This window comes from Bombyx mandarina, chromosome A1 (assembly GCF_030267445.1).
Source record: "Bombyx mandarina strain Sakado chromosome A1, ASM3026744v2".
NCBI classification, from domain to species: Eukaryota; Metazoa; Arthropoda; class Insecta; order Lepidoptera; family Bombycidae; genus Bombyx; species Bombyx mandarina.
Genome location: NC_143234.1, coordinates 15287080 through 15310664, shown reverse-complemented (window position 1 = coordinate 15310664; position 23585 = coordinate 15287080). Strand labels below are relative to the sequence as shown.

General features: G+C 36.8%; 1 protein-coding gene across 1 annotated transcript in view; it reads right to left on the bottom strand.

Annotated features, from left to right (window-relative positions):
* Nucleotides 1-285: 285 nt before the first annotated feature.
* Nucleotides 286-23585, bottom strand: part of LOC114239822 (neuropeptides capa receptor-like) — a 102229-nt gene continuing 78929 nt past the window's right edge. Inside the window, exons 6-7 of the mRNA XM_089739805.1 lie at nt 22132-22315; nt 286-5138 (exon numbers count right to left, since the gene is read on the bottom strand). Of these exons, the coding sequence (XP_089595931.1) occupies nt 4904-5138; nt 22132-22315 (419 nt within the window). The 3' untranslated portion in view covers nt 286-4903. The remainder of the gene's footprint in view (nt 5139-22131; nt 22316-23585) is intronic.

Here is a 23585-nt window from a genome sequence, read left to right as displayed (position 1 = left end):
TATAATGTATGTAATTTTAATAATCTCAATAATTTTAAGCGATTTGGTTTGTTTTCTATTTCAATATAAATTGATCAGAGTTATTTATATACATATTATACACTCAACTAACGTTTTCTTAGGACGTAGAATATTTTTGTCTACACAAATTTTTCATATTAACAGTTAAATTACAAATGTTAATTACCTAAACGTATCCATTAATTATTTAATTACTAAACCTATTCTGAAATATTCAAAAAATTACAAAGGGTTCATTAAAAAGAACCAATATAAATAATTGTACGATGGATTTTTTAATGTACTAATAGAAATTCTAACTCACAATATCGACATCGGAGTTTGAATATCACCATAAGATATCCAAAGTGTCTGCTTCGTTAAGGCGGTTCCTCGCTAAGAGCATTCGCATGTACTTAGCCCTTCAGCTTCGAGTATTACAGCCAGTAATCTATAATCAGCGGTCAGTAAGTATCTACAGTCGGCATCATTGCGCCACTTTGAAAAGGCAGCACGACTTGAAAACCCACTTGTCGTGGCCGCTGGAAACTACATACCCGATCCTATAAACCGAATGGTAAACAGTCGACGTCGCCCAAACCACGTCGTTACGGATCCTCCCGATTCATTAACGGTGCTTTTAGGTACCACAAGCACCGGTCACCGTCCTCGTCGAACACGTCGCTTGCGACGAAGGGCTCGACGAGCGAATTAACCCATAGACACAGCCCACTGAGTTTCCCGTCGGATCTTCTAGTGGATCGCGTTTCCGATCAGGTTGTAGATTTTGCGAAGCACTCCGCTTGCTAGGGTCAGCGTTAGCATCACTCCGGTTTGAGCCCCGTGAGCTCACCTACTAGTTAAGGTTACGCTGAAATAGGCTCTCAAGGGTATCAGCTTAGGTAGAAAAAATAAATATAATTAGTAATACCTGTGACAGAATGTCAATACGCATCAAAAATGCGTCGGCATTTTGCCGAATTCCAAAAGTTGTGATACCAACTTTTTTTATTGCTTAGAGAAGTCACGGCTCAGACCCACTTAGAGTCAACACAGTCTCGACTCTTTGTTCGCGTACTTAAGGTACATTTCTTCTCGTTCTGAGCGGCAGGTATTATTATTATTAAGATCTTGTAGGCTATTTTAGCGTAGGTATTTTCGCTTTTGTATGGGAATGATGTATCTGTTAACTCGTAACTATTTATTAATCAGTGCTAGAGTTGAGTAGTTACTGGAGCCCATAGACATCAACAACGTAAATACCAAATTGAGACATGAATGTTAAGTCTCAGGCCTACAGTATAACGGCTGCCCCACCTCACAAAAAAGAATATATCTCTGCTTCATCGCGGAAGAAATAACTGGAGTACCTCTGTGGGCTTACTAGACCAATATTGGTTCTCTAGTTTTTTGTTTTACGTAAATAGCATAAATTAATAAAATATTTACACTTTCAACTCAACTTTTTGTTCGGCGTTGTAACAACGCGATTTGACTACACGCGAAAGAATAAAATAAAATTTTGGATTGTCATATTACAGTCAAATGCTTCTTCTAATGAGAGATCGACTATAGAACAAACAATTCTTTAACTTAATTCTACGAATATACGGCATTTGGCGGCTTCACAATCCACCAAATTAAAATAAGTAAAATCACATAGAAAATCTTTACAAAATAAATAAAAAACAGAAAAAGGTTGTTATTTTTCTTTTAATCGAATAAACAAGCAATAAATTTACAGCACAATTGCAAAACTGTAATAAATTTGAAATAGCGTTTCGTCTATTGTTACGAGTGTAAAAAATGATTAATGATCTGGTTCGGCGGGCAATTAATATTGAACTGTAGTGTATTTAAAATGTCAAACCTTAGAGAGAAGATAGAAGGCAAAAAGCATTGATTATGGACACTTAAAGTTTAATAATAATTGCACAACGCTTTTTAATTTTCTTCGGGGAGTCTTATGATTTAGCCGAATGTTATAAACGAGAAAGTGTATTTACTTACCTACGCTTTGACGTCAGCACTCAATCGATCATGAATTTTTTCGTAAACTTTGTCATGGCTACCGAAAAGAAGACAGATTACCTTTCATTCAGAGAATAGTTATTTTCGAGAAACATATATTTTTCTATATTAATGCGAATAATCCACTAGTAAAAGCTAGTAAAGTTGTAAACAAAAATTTGGGGAATACGGTTAAATCAATTATCGAGAACTGCTAAACATTTCACCCGTAAATAACAATAAGTTACGGTAATTATATCAAATAGTATAACATAAACTTTCCCTGTTATGTTAATAATAATAATTGTTTCACGCTTCATGTTAGTTTGTTCATATAAGGACGAAGTGGGTTATGTAGCACAAAAGTCAAACTTACAATGATCTTATCTATGTACAAAGAGTTCGATGTAGCGGCAGAGATCGCCAAACATGATAAATCTAGGTCGCATTGATAATATATTATTGGCAATTCTTGCACTACGCAAGTTCTGTATAATCTCATTGGGACTATTGCTGTATCGTACCCATTACTAAAAGAAACTCCAATATTACTCCAATGTTACTCCACTTCCAATGTTATCGTTGAAATAATAAGTTTCTTTATTTTTTTTTCGTTATTTTTCGTTGTGAAGATGAACCACGAAAAACAAATTCAAATCTCGAAAGAAACAGTAATTAGCCATCAAAAATTTTAATATGTGGACTTCAGTGAGAAATATAAAAAATGTCATGCATTTATTAAAATATATCAAAAACGAATTTTGTCATTTTCAGATTTTGTTAAGCAATGAAGGGTCAATCAGAATTGAGTCAATAAAGTATGTTAGAGATCGCTTCTATTGTGATACACCTACATATACTAAGACTAGAAGTGTTTTACAAATAGTTAGATATAGTACAGATTTAGTATTTACTTATATTATTTATTTTTAGGCTTATTATTAAGTAATTAGTATAGCAACTAAAGTTTGTTTTTTTTCGTTTTTTTTTTAGAAATAATTTACGTTAATCTACTGTTAAGGCGGTACAATAAAAATCTAAATTAGTATCAGTATAATAAAATGATTAAACAAGTATAATGGTAACGAATCATACCAAAAGGAACGTATTACCAGCTTAAAATCTTATACTTGCTCGATCGTATGACCTACCGCTGTTTTTCTTAATAAATATAAATGTCTCGAGTGACTTACCGTGATACATCTATCAATAATTCAGCCCACAGACGGCCAATGCTGGACATAGACTTCGCTCTAGCCTCGCCACAACGACCGGTTCTGCGCTGTCCGCATCCAGCGGATCTCCGCGGACCTCAATAGGTCGTCGGTTCACCTTGTTTGAAGCCTACCCACGCTACGTCTTCCGGTAGGTACGCGGTCGCCACTCGTAATCTTTTCGGCCTCAAGACCCATCTGTTCTACGAGCAATTTACCCTACTTACTACCATTTTATCGTCGCAATCCTTTGGGCTATCGAGGTTAAGGTGGATTTCCTGCGAATCGCCTCACACCTGATTTGATCTCGTAAGGAAACTCTGAGCATAGCCCTCCCTATTGCTCTCTGGGTGACTTTGAGCGATCGTGACACATAATGCCGCAGTCTTATATGAATGGAAAGATGGTTTTCAGATACTTGAAACTGCAACATTAGCTGAATTGAGAAGGATGAAGAACGGATTATCAATCCGTACGAGGTTCCTATATGACATACCATTGTTAATTTTACTGCAAGGATGTCGTGAAACGACACATGAAGAGATGTGATATAGAGCCCTCTCAATGGGAGCGCTTGGCAGCACAGCGGCTAGAATGGCGCAGGATGGTGAACAGCAAAGTACGCGAGTTCGAGGATCAGCGTAAAGCTGACCTTGATTACAAACGCGACCAGTTGAAGGCCCGCCTACCTGCTGCCATAAACTATAATTATGAGAACGGCGTGCTTATGTGCCCTCAATGCGCAAGGAGTTTTGCCGCAAAGATAGGCTATATAAGCCATCTTCGAGCACACGAGCGCCAAATCGACGGATAGGAGTCAAAGTGGTCGCCATGGCCGAAATCGGTCGGATGAATCATCAATTTTACTGCAAGTCTCTACGGACAGTTAATTTTTTTGTTTTGTTTTCAGTGTACAATTTAGATTGCCAAACTATGATTTGCAGTTCGAAATCGCATAGTCGGAGATCATCGGATATTTTCTAAAGTAATTTAATCCATGTTAAATCTTGAATCAACTGATAAATCTCTAAATTAAGATTAAGATTTTCGATAGGAATATTAATTGTTTGAAAGAACTTTGAAGATATATTCAATCGTCATTTATTAATTTGGAAATAGAGTTTATTCTGAATTATTTTTCAAGAATAATTTTCATGAGAATTATTCTGTTTCTTTAACGTATCCCAATCACATTTAAATTTTAATTTATTAAGAGAGCTAACACGCCTGAGAGAAATTATGGAATCGAATCTCAACCGCGTATTTTAGAGATTCTGACGACGCTTTTCACATTAAATTTTCACGAATTCCCGATGTTTCTACCCGTGATCATAACACTTGTAACGCGTCGAAATATAAGAAACTCATTAAATTTGAAAATCGTCGTAAGAGCCCGTTAAAACAGCGTGTATAATGTAAATTGCCGCGTAAGTTTAAAACAACTCGCACCGTATTTGAGAATCACTGTAGCAGTTTGATTTATAATTTCATTTAACGTATATAAATATTCTTTTATGTAGATCTACCAACTCTAAATAATCAAAGTATATAAGACCCATCAAGAGTTTTCGGAATATCTACATTTAATTAACTGTGTTTGCTTGCGTCCTTTGAAAATGTATATCTGTGTTATATTTGGCAATCTTTACTAGAAAATCCTGAAATGTTTAATTACGCAATCATGTCACAGTGAAAACCTTAAAGTCACATAGTTCCTCTTCTTCTCCAATGCAATACGGGGTCGGGTCCTTTACGTAATCGACTTTGCTGATAAACGAGACCCTTGTCTCTCTGGTTCGGCTGGTAGTAGAATTGACGGGAGTAGCTTCGCGGCAAACAGTGTCGAAGTGTCCGGTGCGGGAGCGATGACATTTCCTGCTGCAGAGCAAGGTTTCACGGAACGCGTGACGGTACCTGAATGAGAAATTTTATTATTATAAAACTGTAGGCAGCGGCTTGGCTCTGCCCCTGGTATTGCTTATGTATATGGGCGACGGTAACCACTCACCATCAGGTGGGCCGTATGCTCGTCTACCTACACAGGCAAAAAAAAACATTTTTTTTATTGCTTAGATGGGTAGACGAGCTCACAGCCCACCTGGTGTTAAGTGGTCACTGGAGCCCATATACATCTACGACGTAAATGCGCCACCCACCTTGAGATATAAGTTCTAAGGTCTCAAGTATAGTTACAAGTATAGTTACTGGTGGACCTCTTGTGAGTCCGCACGGGTAGGTACCACCATCCCGCCTATTTCTGCCGTGAAGCAGTAATGCGTTTCGGTTTGAAGGGTGGGGCAGCCGTTGTAACTGTCATTAGTATTTTATTTTATTGCGTAGATAAGTAAGTTGCTCCCCACTTCCCATCTGGCGGTCAGCTGTTACCGGCACCATAAGCATCACAATTTGAATGCCGCTCCCTGTCTGAGATGTGGGAACGAAGTTTCAATTGTATTATATTGTTACGCCGGTAAGAGTAACGCCATCTATCGCCGAATAGTCGAACGAATATCGAAGGATCTAGTAGCACCTAGAACGCTCGAGAAGTACAACGCCATATATTGTTAGATAGCGGAAACACAATACTAGAGATGTGTGGAATATTCTCGATAATTCTAGGAATGTGGTATCGGCTATGAAATCGTTGCAGGGACGGCACGCAGTTAGTTAGTAATCGGAACTACTCGAAGCGAAACAGCGAATGGATCACCTGAAGCGAAGCGGAACAAGCGAATTGAGAGTTTGAAAGTGTTTGTTGAGTGCTTTAAGTGTTCTAAGTGTTGAATACAGTGTTAACTTGTAATTCGGTAAAATTTTATTTATCCCGAACCCCAGCACGTAGCAATATAATCGCTATCCCATACGTAACGTCGTTGTCTTCACAATCAAGTATTCGGCGCGTGATGAGATCAAACTCAATGCTCAGAAGTGTTATCTCAAAATTTTGTTTTAAAACTAATTGTTTTAGTGCGATTTCAATGCTGCTTAGAGCGGTAAACGAGCTCACCGTTCACCTAGGATTAAGTATGAAGCTCAAAAACATAGGTCATTCCATGATCATGATTTTCCTTATTTATTAACTGCCAATACAATTATAACTAGTCAGGTCGTAAGTATTGTCACACAGTAAAAACTTTTCTTTTAGAATGCTGGCCACAAAAAAGTTTATTGAATTCGAATTTCGAATTGTTCATGAAAATAAAAATGTATACTTTTAGAATTTTACTCATTTTCAAATATGGAGTGGACGCTTAAAGAAGACCGTGTTGCAGTTATTGCGTTGCATCGTTGCGGTTACGCGCCAATTCAAATTTTTAACATACTGAAAATTTTGAATATAACCAAAAGATTCGTTTATCGTACCATCAAACGATACAATGAAGACTCTAGTGTAGATGATAGGTCAAGAAGTGGTCGCCCTCGGTCTGTTAGGACTCCAGCAGTGATAAAAGCTGTGAAGGCGCGAATTCAAAGAAATCCCAAACGAAAGCAAAAACTGTTGGCCCTTCAGATGGGGTTAAGCAGAACCACGGTGAAAAGGGTGTTAAATGAAGACTTAGGGCTTCGGGCATATCGAAGAAAAACAGGACATCGTTTGAATGCTCGTCTAATGGACCTGAGACTGAAGAGATGCTGCGCTTTGTTGAAGCGGTACGCGGGAAAAAAATATCGGGAAATTCTTTTTTCGGATGAAAAAGTTTTTACCGTAGAAGAGAGCTACAACAAACAAAATGATAAGGTGTACGCACACAGTAGTGAAGAAGCGAGCAACCGTATTCCGCGTGTCCAACGAGGTCATTTTCCATCCTCGCTCATGGTATGGTTGGGAGTTTCTTATTGGGGCTTAATAGAGGTACACTTTTGTGAGAAAGGTGTAAAAACGAATGCAGTTGTGTATCAAAATACAGTCCTGACCAACCTTGTGGAACCTGTTTCTCATACCATGTTCAATAACAGGCAATGGGTATTCCAACAAGATTCGGCGCCAGCTCATAGAGCGAAGAGCACACAAGACTGGCTGGCGGCGCGTGAAATCGACTTCATCCGGCACGAAGACTGGACCTCCTCCAGTCCAGATTTGAATCCGTTAGATTACAAGATATGACAACACTTGGAGGAAAAGGCGTGCTCAAAGCCTCATCCCAATTTGGAGTCACTCAAGACATCCTTGATTAAGGCAGCCGCCGATATTGACATGGACCTCGTTCGTGCTGCGATAGACGACTGGCCGCGCAGATTGAAGGCCTGTATTCAAAATCACGGAGGTCATTTTGAATAAACTTTAGTGTCATAAGAATCTATGTTTTGTTAAGTTCATTTTGGTATATGAATGGTTACATAATGAATAAACTTGTTTCAATTATTTTACATTAAACATGTGACAGAATTTATGACCTGACTAGGTATATTTTTGTAAAAAAACGCAACATACATATTCCATATTGTTACCCCCATTAATTAATTCACATCGATGTCAACATTACTAATAATAATATTTTTTATTGCTAATATAGGTGCACGAGCTCACGGTCCATGGACATCAACCACGTCAATGCTGCCATCCACCTTGAGACATGAGTCCTAAGTCTCAGTTGTTACTATAAAAGACTTGCAGAGATGGCACGGAGTCAGTTAGTAATCGGAACTACTCGAAGCGAAACAGCGAACGGATCACCTGAAGCGAAGCGGAAGAAGTGAATTACTTGGTGTAAAGTGTTCTGTAAGTGTTCTAAGTGTTAATACAGTTTCAATTTATACTTTGATAGAATTTTTATTTATGCCGAACCTCAGCGCGTAATAATACCTTTCAATATCGTTAATGTAGCTATTAAGCACCGAGATAAGGACCCAACAAATGTTCATCACACGAATGTTTCCCGATGTCAGTCATTGACTAACATCCCTACTAATATATAAATTTTAATGTGAATGTAAGTTTGTTTGTTACGCTTTCACGCGAAAACTACTCAACCGATCATCATGAAACTTTGTACACATATTCTTGGAGGTATTAGAAATAACATAGGATACTATCTATTAGAAAAAAATTTTTTTTTTTACGAAAAATTAAAAATTTGTTTGTCAAAAAATCTCAAAACCTAGCTTCTTCAACGCCATCTACCGGTTCAGTAACGAAGTTCCAATCCTGAGCTCCAATACTGTAAAAGAAGTCGCGGGCAACATTTTGCGTTACGCCAAAGTAACTATTCCACGCGGACGAAGTCGCGGGCAAATGCTAGTAGTACATAAAAAAGTTACAACAGAGAAAGCTGTCACTAAAACACTGCCTGTATCAAAATTTCTTCCAGCAGTCAGAATATACATCAAATACAATTTTAGCTGGAGGCGTCCGAGTTACAAAGTTACGAGGGTTAACTGGTATTTGTGTACGTGCAGCTGACATAGTATTATCAAGTGTAAAACATATCCTGTATGTGTTTTCGAACAATTTCCGGGATCAACAAAAATGTTGTGTAATAGAACCGTAATATTCTTCGTAATAAAGAACATAAGAGCACATAGAGAGAGATACCTTTAGAATTTAGCAGTAGGCAGTGTCCATGAGCCACAATGACTATTTAGTACCAGGTAAGTCCTTTGTAGTCTGCCTACAATGGCAATAAAAGTCTTATTTGCGTCTTGAATTAATCAAGTTCCGGTTTGAATAATGATCGATACTTGAAACCCTCTTTTTAAAGGTGGGCAGCGGTGATACTACCTGACCCGTGAGTGCATTTGCTATGGTAATTGAAAATTCGTGAAATCCCACAGAAAATTGCTGTCATAGAGAACTCTCACCGTATTCTCACACGCTTACATTTGTGGAATTCTAATTATAGGAATAAATTAATCATCGGATTTGCAGCCCCGTGACTTGAAAATAAATTATAGTCGTTTCGACTTTAATAAAACTTTAGCTGCGTTTGTTTTAAATTCATATTAATATGATTATGTATGTATTTTTTGTCCACGGAATAGTTTAGTTTGGGTTTACACTAAGGCAACATTGTTTGCTTACTTAGGGAACGTTCTCACCTCGTGAATCGCCTTTCCGACACCAAGAGGAACAGATAGGACGCTTTTCTAAGATAATTTCAGTAGGTTCAAATTATTTTCATTTCTCAAACATTCAAATCAACCTGTAATCTTAGGAGAATAGAGTATTTCTAGTATTTTTTTGCAGCTTTTCCGAGTCCTAATTCGTAGACATAATTTATAAGTACCTATACTTTTACGGTTTAATCTCGTTTTTTTTAATAGAAATTACATTATTTCTGTCATTTCGAATTCATTACAGTTTTCGTGCTCGTAGACTACAGTCACGTTTAGTTGGTAAAAACAGTTTTAATCAGAGTATTTCTATTTAAAAATAACCATTTGTGCCTATAAGAACATAGCTGTGTGTATTTTTACCGTAGAAAATGCTTGGTTATGTACATGTAACATGCAACTCTACTGATTGCTCAACAACAAAAGATTCGTCGTTAAGAACGTTATTGTCACTCAAATTATAAAAATTATAGCATTAATTTAATAATATCATTGCCTTACCTTATAACCTTATACTAGTCGTTGACAACAATCTTCACCTATGAAGGCTAAGAATTATTTATCATTGAAGTCAACGCGTAATCTTAAGCGAATATTATTACCCTGAATCTCAAAAGTACGTTGTCCTAGTCTATGTGCTGATTTTCAACATTCAGTAGAGTGCAAAAATGCATATTGAATATAGCTAATAATTTATCATTTTTATAGCTAGATTTTTTAATCATTCCGTTCTTCAAGGTTTTGAGGAGTTGTATTTGATAGGCAGTTATCTCGTTACCCCTCAGACGTTATCCAACTCAAAACCCATGAGCAATGATTAACTAGCCATCTGTTATGCCGAATACTTGTCCGCCACTATTGCCTTATTTAAAAAAATCTGTCAGACAAAAAAAACCCGCCAAAAAAATTTGTGTACATAGTTTCCAGTCGAAGAACGTCTTATTGTGAGTATGTACTACAACCCTTTATTTAGATGAAGTTGTAGTGGCATCAGGCCCTATAAATACGCTAGTGGCTGGTCTGCTAATTAGTATACAAATTAAGCTCTAAGCAGGGTTGTTGAAAATGAATAAGCAGATGAATTGCGGAAACTTGTTCGTTCATTGTTTCTTCGAAATTAATTTACAGAATAAACTTTCGACGGAATTTTGTACCGTACTTGCGGTGGCCCAGAAATACTTTAGTCGTCATTAACTCCAAGCGCTAACGAAAAATATTTTGATGCTTTTGTAACAGACGCTAGTAGATAGATAGAGGAATAAAAGCGAAGGAAGAAAAGAGATAAAAGGAATTGTAAAATTAATGAAATCTATATTAACTTGAATGGGGGTGTACTTATACTGTTGGAGGTCACATTACACGAGGACAGGGCTTAGAGCGCGTGCAGAAGTAAGCCAAGGGTCTAAGTGTTTTTCTTTCTGTCCCTTTTTATATGATTTCATACGTGTGTGGAAATGTTGGGGTTATTACTTAGTAAACTTTTGCACAGAACTTTTGACTATCCATAACAGTTCCGAATCCAAAAACCGGTCAATACCGAAACAAAAGTGTCGGGTCATTCCTAATCGTATCAAGTAACGTGACGTCACTGTATTTGTTAACAGATTTGTTGAAGTTACAACTGCCATACACGACGGTCGTCTTTAGTTCAAAAGTTTTGGTTTTGGAGGTCCTCAAAGGGAAGATTCTCCACCGAACGGATGAAATTGCTCGTTAGACCGACCGACATGGTTCAAATATTGTTGCTAGGAACTTGTACACACGTATCTTAAAAATGTCGAGATTTAGGCATCTGTCTACTACGTTTTTTTTTATTGCTTAGATGGTTGGACGAGCTCACAGCCCACCTGGTGTTAAGTGGTTACTGGAGCCCATAGACATTTACAACGTAAATGCGCCACCCACCTTGAGATATAAGTTCTAAGGTCTCAAGTATAGTTACAACGGCTGCTCCACCCTTCAAACCGAAACGTATTACTGCTTCACGGCAGAAATATGCAGGGTGGTGGTACCTACCCGTGCGGACACACAAGAGGTTCTACCACCAGTAAAAGTTCTTCACCACAGTTCTTCTTCTTCGTCGTTTTCTTCATTACTGAAGGTCGTGTCCCTGAAACTTGACCGTGGCCTGTCTCGTGAGCTGTTTCCACCTCGTCCGGTCCTCAGCTTCTCGAATGGCGGTTGCTACTGGCAGCCTAGTAAGGGCGGTTATTTGATCACATTAACGGCTAGGAGAAAGGCCGAGGACAGTTCATGGACCCCAAAAAAAATTTCGACGTTATTGACTATCTAGAACGTGAATAAAGGATAATTTGGTATTATTATTTTTTCATGTGTTTATATCAAACAATAAATTCGTGAAACTTTTCTTCTTCTTCGTGAAATGTAACTTTTTAATGAACCGAGTTTATTAGTAACTAGCGACCCGCCCTCGCTTCGCTTCGGAAACATTAAAACACACATGAAACCAAAAAAATAAAATAATTTTTTTTTTTTAAAAGTAGCCTATGTTCATCAGGGACAATGTCGGCTTCTAATGGAAAAAGAATTTTTCAAATCGGTCCAGTAGTTTCGGAGCCTATTCGAAACAAACAAACAAACAAATATTTCCTCTTTATAATATTAGTATAGATAAGTTGGAACCCGATCGAACATAAATCGAACCACGTTGAATTTAATAAAAACAATAGATAAATACCGATCTCTTTTCTCAACAAAGTAATTATTGTGTTAACAAGAAAACTTGATACTTTCTCTCTGTACTTGTACCCTTGATTATCCTTGTAAAACTTTCTTTTCACAAACTATGAGAAACTTTTGCTTTATTAAAAACAAATAATTACAATGTAGACGAGCAGTTGAACTTTTCACCCGTCTTCTATTAAGCAAATTTAGTTAAGTATAATGTTTTAATGTGACAAACAAATGTTTTAAGATTTTGAGTTATTTCGTTGTTTTTTACAGATTAGTGCATTCAATTTTTACTGGTGGTAGGACCTCTTGTGAGTCCGCACGGGTAGGTACCACCACCCTGCCTATTCCTGCCGTGAAGCATCAGTGCGTTTCAGTCTGAAGGGTGGGGTAGCCGTTGTAACTATACTGAGACCTTAGAACTCATATCTCAAGGTAGGTGGCGGCATTTACGTTGTAGATGTCTATGGGTCCACTTAACACCAGATGGGCTGTGAGTTCGTTCACACAACTAAGCAAAAAAAAATTAAATTCACAAAAATACATCAAAATTAATATAACGCCAGGCTTTCATAAAATAAACTCATTAAATAATAATAAAAGGTCAAATAATAATAATAAAAGTATAGAGTTAGCTGTTACCCGCGATTTCGCCAGCGGGTGAAGGAAAAGTGTCCGTCTAGTTTCCCGTGGGAATTACGTGTTTTTTCGTGATAAAGTGTACGCTATGTCACTTAAAAAAATCATGTAAATCCATTACTTTATTTCGACATGAAAGAAGGAAAAACAAACACGCTTTCACATTTATAACATTAGTAAGTTTGGAAGTATAGATAATTAAGATAAAATAAAAAAGGAAAAATAAATTAACGAAAATAATAAAGTAATGTATGTACGGTCAGCAGTTTATCGAGCAAACTTGTTGTTCAGGGTATGGTCAACGGTAAAAGACCTCGTGGACGAAGCCCCATGCGCTGGACTGATCAAGTGGAAGACCTTACCAACACCCCTTTTAAAGAGTGCGTGCGCCAAACCTCAATTATGGAGAACAGCTGTCAAGGCTATAAATAAACCACCATGACCCATGATCACGTATTCCACATGACCAAGACTTCTCTGCCAAGAGTAACAGACTATGACGATGATGATGATGTAAATAATGTCTGTATTATTATTTTTTTATTGCTTAGATGGGTGGACGAGCTCACAGTCCACCTGGTGTTAAGTGGTGGTAAGGAGCCCATAGACATCTACAACGTAAATGCGCCACCCACCTTGAGATATAGTTCTAAGGTCTCAAGTATAGTTTTACAACGGCTGCCCCACCCTTCAAACCGAAACGCATTACTGCTTCACGGCAGAAATAGGCAGGGCGGTGGTACCTACCCGCGCGGACTCACAAGAGGTCCTACCACTAGTAACATTATATTCGATTTCCAACTTTAAAGCAACGCAGATATGCAGAAGCAAAAGTTAAGAACAGAAAACAGATAAAACACACCAATTTCGTTGTACGAGAAAAAAATAGGAAATTTTAATAAGCAAGTTTTCTAACATTAAATTTTGTAAAACAGTTCTATCTGTCCCTTTTTACTGAAAGGCAGCTCAGGAATTTTCAATTATGCTAGTCGGTATTTTCCGAGCCTAGTAGGAGTATTACGTGAAAACAGCCAATAGCTTTTTATAATCGGTTATTGAAAGGGCACAACCCTTTAAGAGTTTGGCAATATTTGACTACTAAAATATGCAATTAAACAGATATGATATTTTAACAGGTAAGTACCACGGTCCTGCCTATTTCTGCCGTGAACCGTGAAGCAGTAATGGTGGGTCGCGTTTCCGATCCGGCGGTAGATTCTGCGAAGCACTGTTCTTGCTAGGGCCAGTGTTAGGAACACTCTCGGTTTGAGTGAATGATTTATTTTATTTATTTATTTCAGGCAACAACAATAAATCCATATGTGTACATAGTATCATTGAAACGTACTTAAGATTACCAAAACCAATCAAATAAAAAAGATACATTTATTTATTTATTTAATCAACAATGTTTCAACAGCATTTAACTAGACACAGGGTACAGAGGATGTTTTCCCAAACATGAGCCAATTAAAGAAACACATTATGTTTCCAAAAAATGTTAACATAATTAATGAACACAGGTAGTCCAATTAAGGTAAAGGCAGTTAAATAGGTAGATGAATCTGATTGTGTTGTGTCGATATGTGTAAGTGCGTGTGAGTGTAATAAAGTGGTTGGTTTACATGGACGCTCGAATTGATTATGAACGTTGATTGTTAATTGTAGAACACCCAAAATACTTTAAAGATTATTATTTTTCTATTTAAAATAATTATCAGTTGAATACAATTAAAATATTTCATTCAACTGATTGATACTTTTTGAGCCCTGCGAGCTCACTACTGCTTGTTCGGTGAATCTAGAATAACCCCTAGAGGTTACTAGAATAGGTAGGAAAAAAGTGTTTGGTTTGAAAGGTGGAGCGGCCGTTATACAATAAATACAACCGAGACTTCGAACACATGACTAAAGGTGGGCCGTCGCCTACCGTATTTACATTTTTGATACGGGCTCTGGTAACCACTTAACACCAGATGGGCCTTAAGATCGTTCACCTAAACGACAAACATCCAAAAACCACAAAAAAAATATTCACGAAGGTAATAATAGCTGTCTAATACCTGATATGGATATTCAATACATCCGGTGATCGTAATCAATTTGTGCACACGTGTCTGGTTGCTGCCTGCGTGTTAATCTTGTTTTGACAATATAATAGAACGGAATTCATTAAGGGGAGAGATATGTATATACGTTCACCCATGCGTCCTCTCAGTTGATATAACGGAATATTTATACTCAACCCTCATCTACTTTGTGTCATTCCCAAAATATATTTAGCTAGAAAGCGTTGGGTTCTATTAGGTTAGCAAACATTATTGTTAATTAAAATTGGCTGGTGTAATAGATATAGTTAATTGTTTAAGTTAACTCTCTTTTTTTCCGACCTAAGCTGATAGCCTTGAGAGGCTATGTCAGCGTAACCGGGCGAGTAGGTGAGCTCACAGGGCTCAAACTTGACGTTGTTGCTAACACGAACCCTAGCAAGAGCCGTGCTTCGCAGAATCTACCACCGGATCGGAAACGCGATCCACTGAGAAGATCCGGCGAGAAAGTCATTGGGCTGTGTCTATGGGTTAATTTACTCACCGAGCCCTTCGTCGCAAGCGACGGCTTCGACGAGAACAATGACCGGTGCTTGAGGTACCTAAAAGCACCGTTAGGAGGATTCGAAATGCCGTGGTTAACTATCAATTATTGTAATTAATTTTCTTTAGTAGAGCAAATAAATTGTTTTCACTATCGATGAAATTATCTTAATTTAAATTAAATTTTGTGTTTGAGCAATCAGTAGAACTCGACATGGGATTGTCCATTGACACCAAATATACGCTGTATCGATACATACGAATTGTTACATAAATGTGTTGTTATAATTGTAATTAATTTTACTAATTTTTCATTCGATTAGTTTTCGTGGCCACCACATGGGTTAATCTGTGTGCTCAATGCGAGTATTTTAACGTTCTCGATAGCGTAAAAGTTAACTCAGATTTGTTGCGCTATCGAGACGTTAAAAAACTCGCACTAAGCACACAGTGGGCCGGTCGGTTATTTAAGATGCCGAAAATTATAAGCACGAAATAAAATCGTAAAAATAATTTTAATTTGAATGACAAAATATTACCTTTCTACATTACCTCTACCACCTTCAAATATTACCAAAGTATTCCGTATTTATTTACTATAAACCGTGTCCAAGTTTTCCTTTTGCTTTAAATTTTAGGCAAATATTACAAGTATGTGAACATACTTACTCGAAATGGGAGATCCATTTGAATTTATTGTTATATCTTCGAATTTTGTCGCAGTAGTGAGACGAAATATGTTATTCCAGTTATGAGACCTATCTCTTATGTTATTAAGTCTAATATTTCATATTACTCGCCGTAAATAAATAAAGCTTTGAATTATTTTTTTCTGCCTAAATAACTAAACCTAAATTTAAAGTAAACAATAGCAGACGAGTTCCACCAGTACAGAATTTTGTAACCAAAACCGATAATGCCGGAAGTTCAGGTCAATATTGACGTTTGAAGCTTCTAGTTAGGGTTTCATTGAATATCGGGAAAATAATTTACCGACTATGCGACCTTCATTTCTGTTATGAAAAACAATTGGGCTTTCAGTATACTTGAATCCAATATTAATATACTTGCGTTTCTCAAAGATGTTTTGTTTTTAGTCGTAAACAAGAAATAGGCGTCGTAAATAAGGAGTAATTGATAGTTATGGGCAGAGCCTAACAAATTGCCCTGAACTTATTATTAGGTTTTTTACGCAATATCTACAAGAGAGCCTATTTCCTTTTTGACATGATTCACGTTTGTACTTTTTTACGAGGACGGTTTTACTGGTGTCCTGGAGGCCTTTTCAGTTTCACCAGGATAGGTGGACAAGCATGAGGCAGGAGGGTTGGGATTCGCTAACAACTAGCTGCCTGAACGCTTCCGATGAAGACCATATAGCTCAGAGCAGCTTTTTTTTAAAAATTTATTGCTTAGATAGGTGGATGAGCTCACAGCCTATCTGTTGTTAAGTGGTTACTGGAGCCCACAGACATCTAGCTTTTCCTTCCACTTTGTCGGTAATGAGTAGTTTTTCGAGATTGTCATTTTATATGTCTTTGTATGTATATTTCTAAATGTATAGATGTAAGGAATTTGTGTATGAACATGTATGTATGTATGTATGCGTGTATGTGTGTATGTGTATTTATATTGCATTTGTTTATATTTATATTCAATTGATTGGTACACCGCGTGTAATTACTTTCCAAACGATTCTTTTCCACCTGATGATTTTCTGGAAGAGATAGATCAATCACTCTTAGCGGTAAGACCGCCAATTGTACTTTGTTTTGTATTTAATTTTTCGCATTGGTTCTTTTGTTGGTGTACAATAAAGAATGCTCTCTCTCTCTCTTTATATCATTTTATTCAAATTACTTGACGGTATATTCTATTGTCGAGAGTCAGACAACTGTGACAGCGGGATTTTAAAAAAATTCTACAATGTACAGTTTCTGTTTGTAATACTCCAATATATTCGGGAAATTAAAAGTAAGCTCAATGCTTTTAGTTGTTGTTTATTAGTATCTCATTGTCATTACATTTTGTGCGAAGTTTTCCCCCAAACATTTCTTATTATAATTAAATTACCGTCGTTGTGTATTGTAGGTTTAATAATTTATAAATTCGAGTCTTCAATTTTGTACGAGAGTCCTTGAGTTGGTCTCTTTTGAATTACTTACATTAGAAATATTTTGTGATGAAATTATTAAAAGGCAAAAGTACTTAAATTCAATCAAAAATATTAAAATAAACATAAATAAAGTATTGTGTTTTCGTCATTATAAGACGTCGTCGCCATCTTGAACTTATTATTGTTCATTTTTTTTATTGCGTAGACTCTCGGCTCAACTGGTGTTAAGTGGTCACTGGAGACCACAGACATCACCACGTGAACACCTCTATCCAACTGGTTACAGGAGGTAGTCTTAATTGTACAGCATTATGGCTGTCCCGTCCTTTAAGCCATGACGACCGCTTTTTATTATTATTAAATATTTATTTCAGTAAAGAGACCACACATTTTATTAGTATCTTATATCTATAAGCGAACAATTCTTGTATATAAATATATATATATACATATATATATCAATCTGAATCTCGGAAACGGCTCCAACGATTTTCATAAAATTTAGTATACAGGGGATTTCGGGGACGATAATCGATCTAGCTACGATTTATTTTCAGAAAAAGTTGTTTTATTCGTGTTTTCAATAATCAACTTTATCGATAATTTTGATTTTTTCTTTAAATAACCAGTTCATATTTTTTTATTATTCTGTCGGTAAGATTGAAAAATATTATTTATATTTCATCATTTTATCAATATATAATTTGTATTTAAATATAATTTCGAAAAAACACAATTTATTAAAAAAAAATTTGGTCATCCAGGTACTTACTTATAATCTATGTTAGTAACTTAAAAACCTAACACATTACAATCTGACTATTGAGTCTTTCCCAAATGTGAATATTCCCAATATGAATCTACCTGCAGATAGATGAAAAAGGAACAAAAGCTGAACTATAATTTCAGGCGACTTTTACTACCGCTGTCCAATTCACCTATCCCCTATTTATACATAGAATGACAGCAATGCCACAGAGCTATATTTAAAACTAGCGACCCGCCCTCGCTTCGCTTCGGAAACATTAAATTTTATTATTGATAGGCGAGTCCCGCCATGATGCGCGCGGTACGACAATAACTGCGGATGACGCCGCGGGGCGAAGTTAGTCTAAAAAAAGTAGCCTAAGTTACTCCTTATATCATCAGCTACCTATTAGTGAAAGTCTCATCAAAATCGGTCCAGCCGTTCCAGAGATTAGCCGGAACAAACAGACAGACAGACAAAAGTTGTAAAAAAATGTTATTTTGGTGTATGTACCGTATATACATTCATATGCATGTAGTAAAAAGCTGTTATTTCAATACTACAAACAGACACTCTAATTTTATTTATATGCATAGATTAGATACTAAAAAACTTAATCGCAGGGAACAGTATTAAATTAAAAGTTTTCACCGTGAATCTCCATTTCTGAACAAGCGCTACTTCGAAATCACAATCGTACGGGTGCATGTAGTAAAAAGCTGTTATTTCAATACTACAAACAGACACTCTAATTTTATTTATATGCATAGATTAGATACTAAAAAACTTAATCGCAGGGAACAGTATTAAATTAAAAGTTTTCACCGTGAATCTCCATTTCTGAACAAGCGCTACTTCGAAATCACAATCGTACGGGTAATTAAAGGTAAACTTCTGACATTTATTGGGTCCGTGAGAAAATAGATTGCTTCCGAATTGTTCTGGCGTGTGCGATATTTTACTTGTATTCTAAACTGCGGTATCTACGTTGCATGTAGGTATTTACAGCCCTTAAGGCGATTGAGTGGGGGTTCTGCGGTAGACCTTTTGTTGCACTCAATGTCTAAAAAATTTTACTGCCTAAACAATGTAAAGTTATCAGCAAAGTCCAGGAAAAGCACAACCTAAATGCCATCTTGAGTCGATGTCTCAATTGTCTTGTATGCCAAATTTCTAGCAGAACTAGTCAGGACGATAATAACTAACCGCGCGCGCTTGTGAATACGCCCTACCGTACCAAAAATATTCACTAATTATTCAATACAGCTCAGCGATTCGGAAAGATGTCATTTCAAAAGTCAAACAGCTAATGTAATTTATGTACTAGATTGCTTCGTTAACAGTCTTATTGACTCTTTGTCTTAATTTTTTTAAATGTTGAACTCAATATTGGTACATATTAGTGACAAACTTGGTTCGTATTTTTCGTTGGATATTTGGCGCTTACTGCTCGACCTTCCCGGTCAAAGACCTAGAGGTAGACCCAAGACAAGGTGGAAGGATGTAGTGCTGAAGGGTAAAAGAGAATGCAATATTGCTGACGAGGATGTCGAAGACAAAGCGAAGTGGAGGAGTAAAGTGATGAAAGCTGACCCCACCACCATGTGGGTAAATAGCTGGGAAGAGAGAGACAGAGCGAGAGAGAGAGATGGTTCGTATGCACGTGCAACCTACCGTTACCGTCTACCACGTAAAATGCTACTATCAACAATCTGAAAAAGTCGCTTGTAAAGTTACAAATAATGTTCTCAATTTAACGATATTAGACAAAGTCTATAATATCCATGATTTCTATTATCTTGTTTTGGATTTTTATACAACAGTGTGAGTTGTGAAAATGTTCACAGTAAGGTCATCTAAACATTGGGTCCGTCTGTAATTTGAGATTATAACAGAGGACTACAGTACATTAAGAGCTTTATTTCAGTAGAGCGGTGGTGCGATCGTCAAAAATAGGTGACGGCATTTCCCATAACACTTCCCACGATGATTATATGATACGAAACAGAGAGAACAGAAAAATATCCTTGTAAAAAGCACTGTAGTTATTTTACTAATTAATAAATAGATCCATTTTTTTTCCAATTACACTCGTGTTCTCGTTTATTAACTAGTAACATCAAAACTTTGTTATAATTTTTCCAATATATTTCAATGGAATGGAATATATTCGACCATCGTGGATCTAAACGAGCACTATAAAAGATTTCTCAATAACTGTAAACCATAAAATATCACAGGGTTTTATGCCGGATCTTTTCGGTGGCTCGCAAATCGGATCCAGTGGTAGATTCAGCGAAATATTGCTATTTCGGCAATAATATAATATTCGTATAGGTCGCTCACCACTCAGGGTGAACCCAGAATACTTAGATCCTCGAGATTACATGACAATGTTAGGTATATTATCATGCAAATCATTGCTGTTTAGATTTACAAATTATAGCTTTTTGTTATCGAATTTATGAAATAATAAATAATGGAACTTTTAAGAGAGTTTGTCGGCTTAATTGTTCACAAATAACACTTATTAACGCTGAGTTTCGATTCATTAAAATTCTTGATAAATTCAGAAAGTTAAAAACAATAAAGCGTCTATTCGATTAAATACCGAGCTTTTGAAACAATTTAGAGACTGTTATGATTTAAACGGATAATTTATTTGTCTACGCTAAATTAAATATCGGTTCATTTCAAGTTTCTGTATTTAAGTCCAGCAACCGCTGCGACCGGCGGAAGTTCTGATACAGATTTCTAAAGTGAATATCTAATATTTATGTTTGACTTATGAAGTTTAATTTTCCAAAGTTTAGGATTGTTTTTTTTTTGTTATTGCCCTTCTTGGCAGACGAGCATATGTCCCTGATACCTGATGGTGAGTGGTTTCCGTCGCCCATGGACTTCAGCAATGCTAGGAACAGAGCCAAGCCGCTGCCTACCGTTGAGTACTCTCCACAAGCCTGGTTTGAAGAAGGACAAGTCATGTTTTCTGTAAGATTCAGTAAGATTGTGTCTGGAAACGATTTAAGATTCCGTAATATAGATTTTCGCTTCAATTAAGACTGTATATAGTTTTATTACCAGTACATAAAAAAATATTTTAATCGAATTCAAGAAGTAATACAGAATAGTAGAGCAGAGTATCTTAATTCGGACCGTATTTTTTTTATTTTATAACTATAGATTTGCGACGAGTTGATGGCTATCTTCGTGTTATGTGGTTTTAGTCCGTAGACCCCACAACGTGAATGCCACTGAGATAATCAATACACAGTGGTATCTGCATAGGTCAGGATCGTAAAACCAGAATGCATTTAAATACTAAATGTATTTCAAGCAAATGTACGGACATAAAATGTTGGCTTCCCTGTTGGGTCAAAAGTTGGATCGATTCCAAAATTGGACAAGTATTGGCGCGATGATAAAATTATATTTGTGTATATATTTCAACGTATATAAATTTGAATATCAATCTTTGCTTTTCGTTGTACATAGACTTCTAATTTTAGGGCCGGATTATGATTGTTACGCCAGTAAGAGTAACGCCATCTATCGCCGAATAGTCGAACGAATATAGAAAGATCTAGTAGCACCCAGAATGCTCGAGAATTACAACGCCATCTATTGTCAGATAGATAAACTACTACTAGAGATATGTGGAATATCGATAATTCTAGGGATGAGGTATCGGCTATAAAAGCGTTGTAGAGATGGCACCCAGTCAGTCAGTAATCGGAACTACTCGAAGCGAATCGAGAGTTTTAAAGTGTTTGTTGTGTGTTATAAGTGTTTTAAGTGTTGAATACAGATCTTAGTTGTACTTTGGTGGAGTTTTATTTATCCCGTACCCGAGCGCGTAACATGATTATTTATTTATGAACACACTACTGAATGCTAGTATCCAGTCTGTTTTGTCCACCTTTTCCTTTTGATCTGAAATGCGATGCAGCGTACCAATACAACACGGTCACAAAAACTCAAAATCGGTTGCGGTATTCCAATTGGCTTCCGTATCTCTTAACTGTTAATCTGCAACACGAGAAATAAACTACTCTAATGTTCTTGACTTACCTTCCACTCATTACATTGTACAAGATCGGGTTGACTGTAGCAGACACGTAGTACAGGGCGCCGGCGACGTTGAAAAGATGCTCGTTGATGACGTGGTAATGCGGGAGACTGTAGCCGTAGACGTAAAACACGCGCTGAACGTGGAACGGCGCCCAGCACACGAAGAATGCGATCACGACAGCCGCTGTTGGGACGAACAGGAATATTCCTTGTTACTAAACGAATGTTTTTTTTTTATTGCTTTGATGGGCGAACGAGCTCACAGCTCACCTAGTGTTAAGTGATTACTAGAGCCCATAGACATTACGACGTAAATGCGCCACCCACCTTGAGATATAAGTTCTAAGGTCTCAGTATAGTTACAACGGCTGCCCACCCTTCAAGCCGAAACGCATTACTGCTTCACGGCAAAAATAGGCAGGGTGGTGGTACCTACCCGCACGGACTCACAAGAGGTCCTACCACCAGTAATAGAGTGTTTGAGCATTTCTTTCGGTTTCCACGAGCCGAAGACGTTTAATAGTTTTTACGGTTTAATCCAGAGGTCGTTTGCAAACACGAAAACTGTGAAGTATTCGCAATATCACAAGTAATTTAATTTTAATTCAAATATTACAATTATTTTTACTGGCGGTAGGAGCTCTTGTGAGTCCGCACGGGTAGGTACCACCGCCCCGCCTATTTCTGCCGTGAAGCAGTAATGCGTTTCGGTTTGAAGGGTGGGGCAGCCGTTGTAACTATACTGAGACCTTAGAACTTATATCTCAAGGTGGGTGGCGCATTTAGGTTGTAGATGCTTATGGGCTCTAACCACTTAACACCAGGTGGGCTATGAGCTCGTCCACTCGTCCAAGCAATAAAAAAAAAAAAAACATTTTTTTAATGTCTGTCTTGATTAAGGTACACCTTCCTATTTCTGACAGCATAAGCAAATATGCAGTTAGATTCGTGGGGTAAAATATCCGTTTTTCTAATGGAAATAAATATCGACCTTATGTCTGTAATAGAGCAGTGGCATTCACACTATTCATATAAAATAGTATAGAATAGTCTTTTATTGTATACAAATAAAATACAAGAAAAGAAACAATCTAAATTGTAGGTACACAAGAGAATCACCAAAATCAACTAATTTCCCCTGAAATCAAAGTTACCAAATAAGTAAATGACTACAACAATATTCAAAATTCATTGAAACAAAACAAAACCAACAAAGTTGTAATGTGATTTCTTGTATTATCTACTTCCAAAGTTATAATCAACTTTTTAATTTCTGGCTGAAGATTTAAATTCCACAACAAAACCTCATTTGAATTTTCCTACCAAAGTATGAAACAATAAAAAAGGAGTCAATTTTAAAAATCATTATAAGTTTGAAACATACAAAGAGTTTGACAGTAAAAAATGTAGTCAGATTACATTTGTGACAGCTTCATGAAACGAAAGTCTTTTGA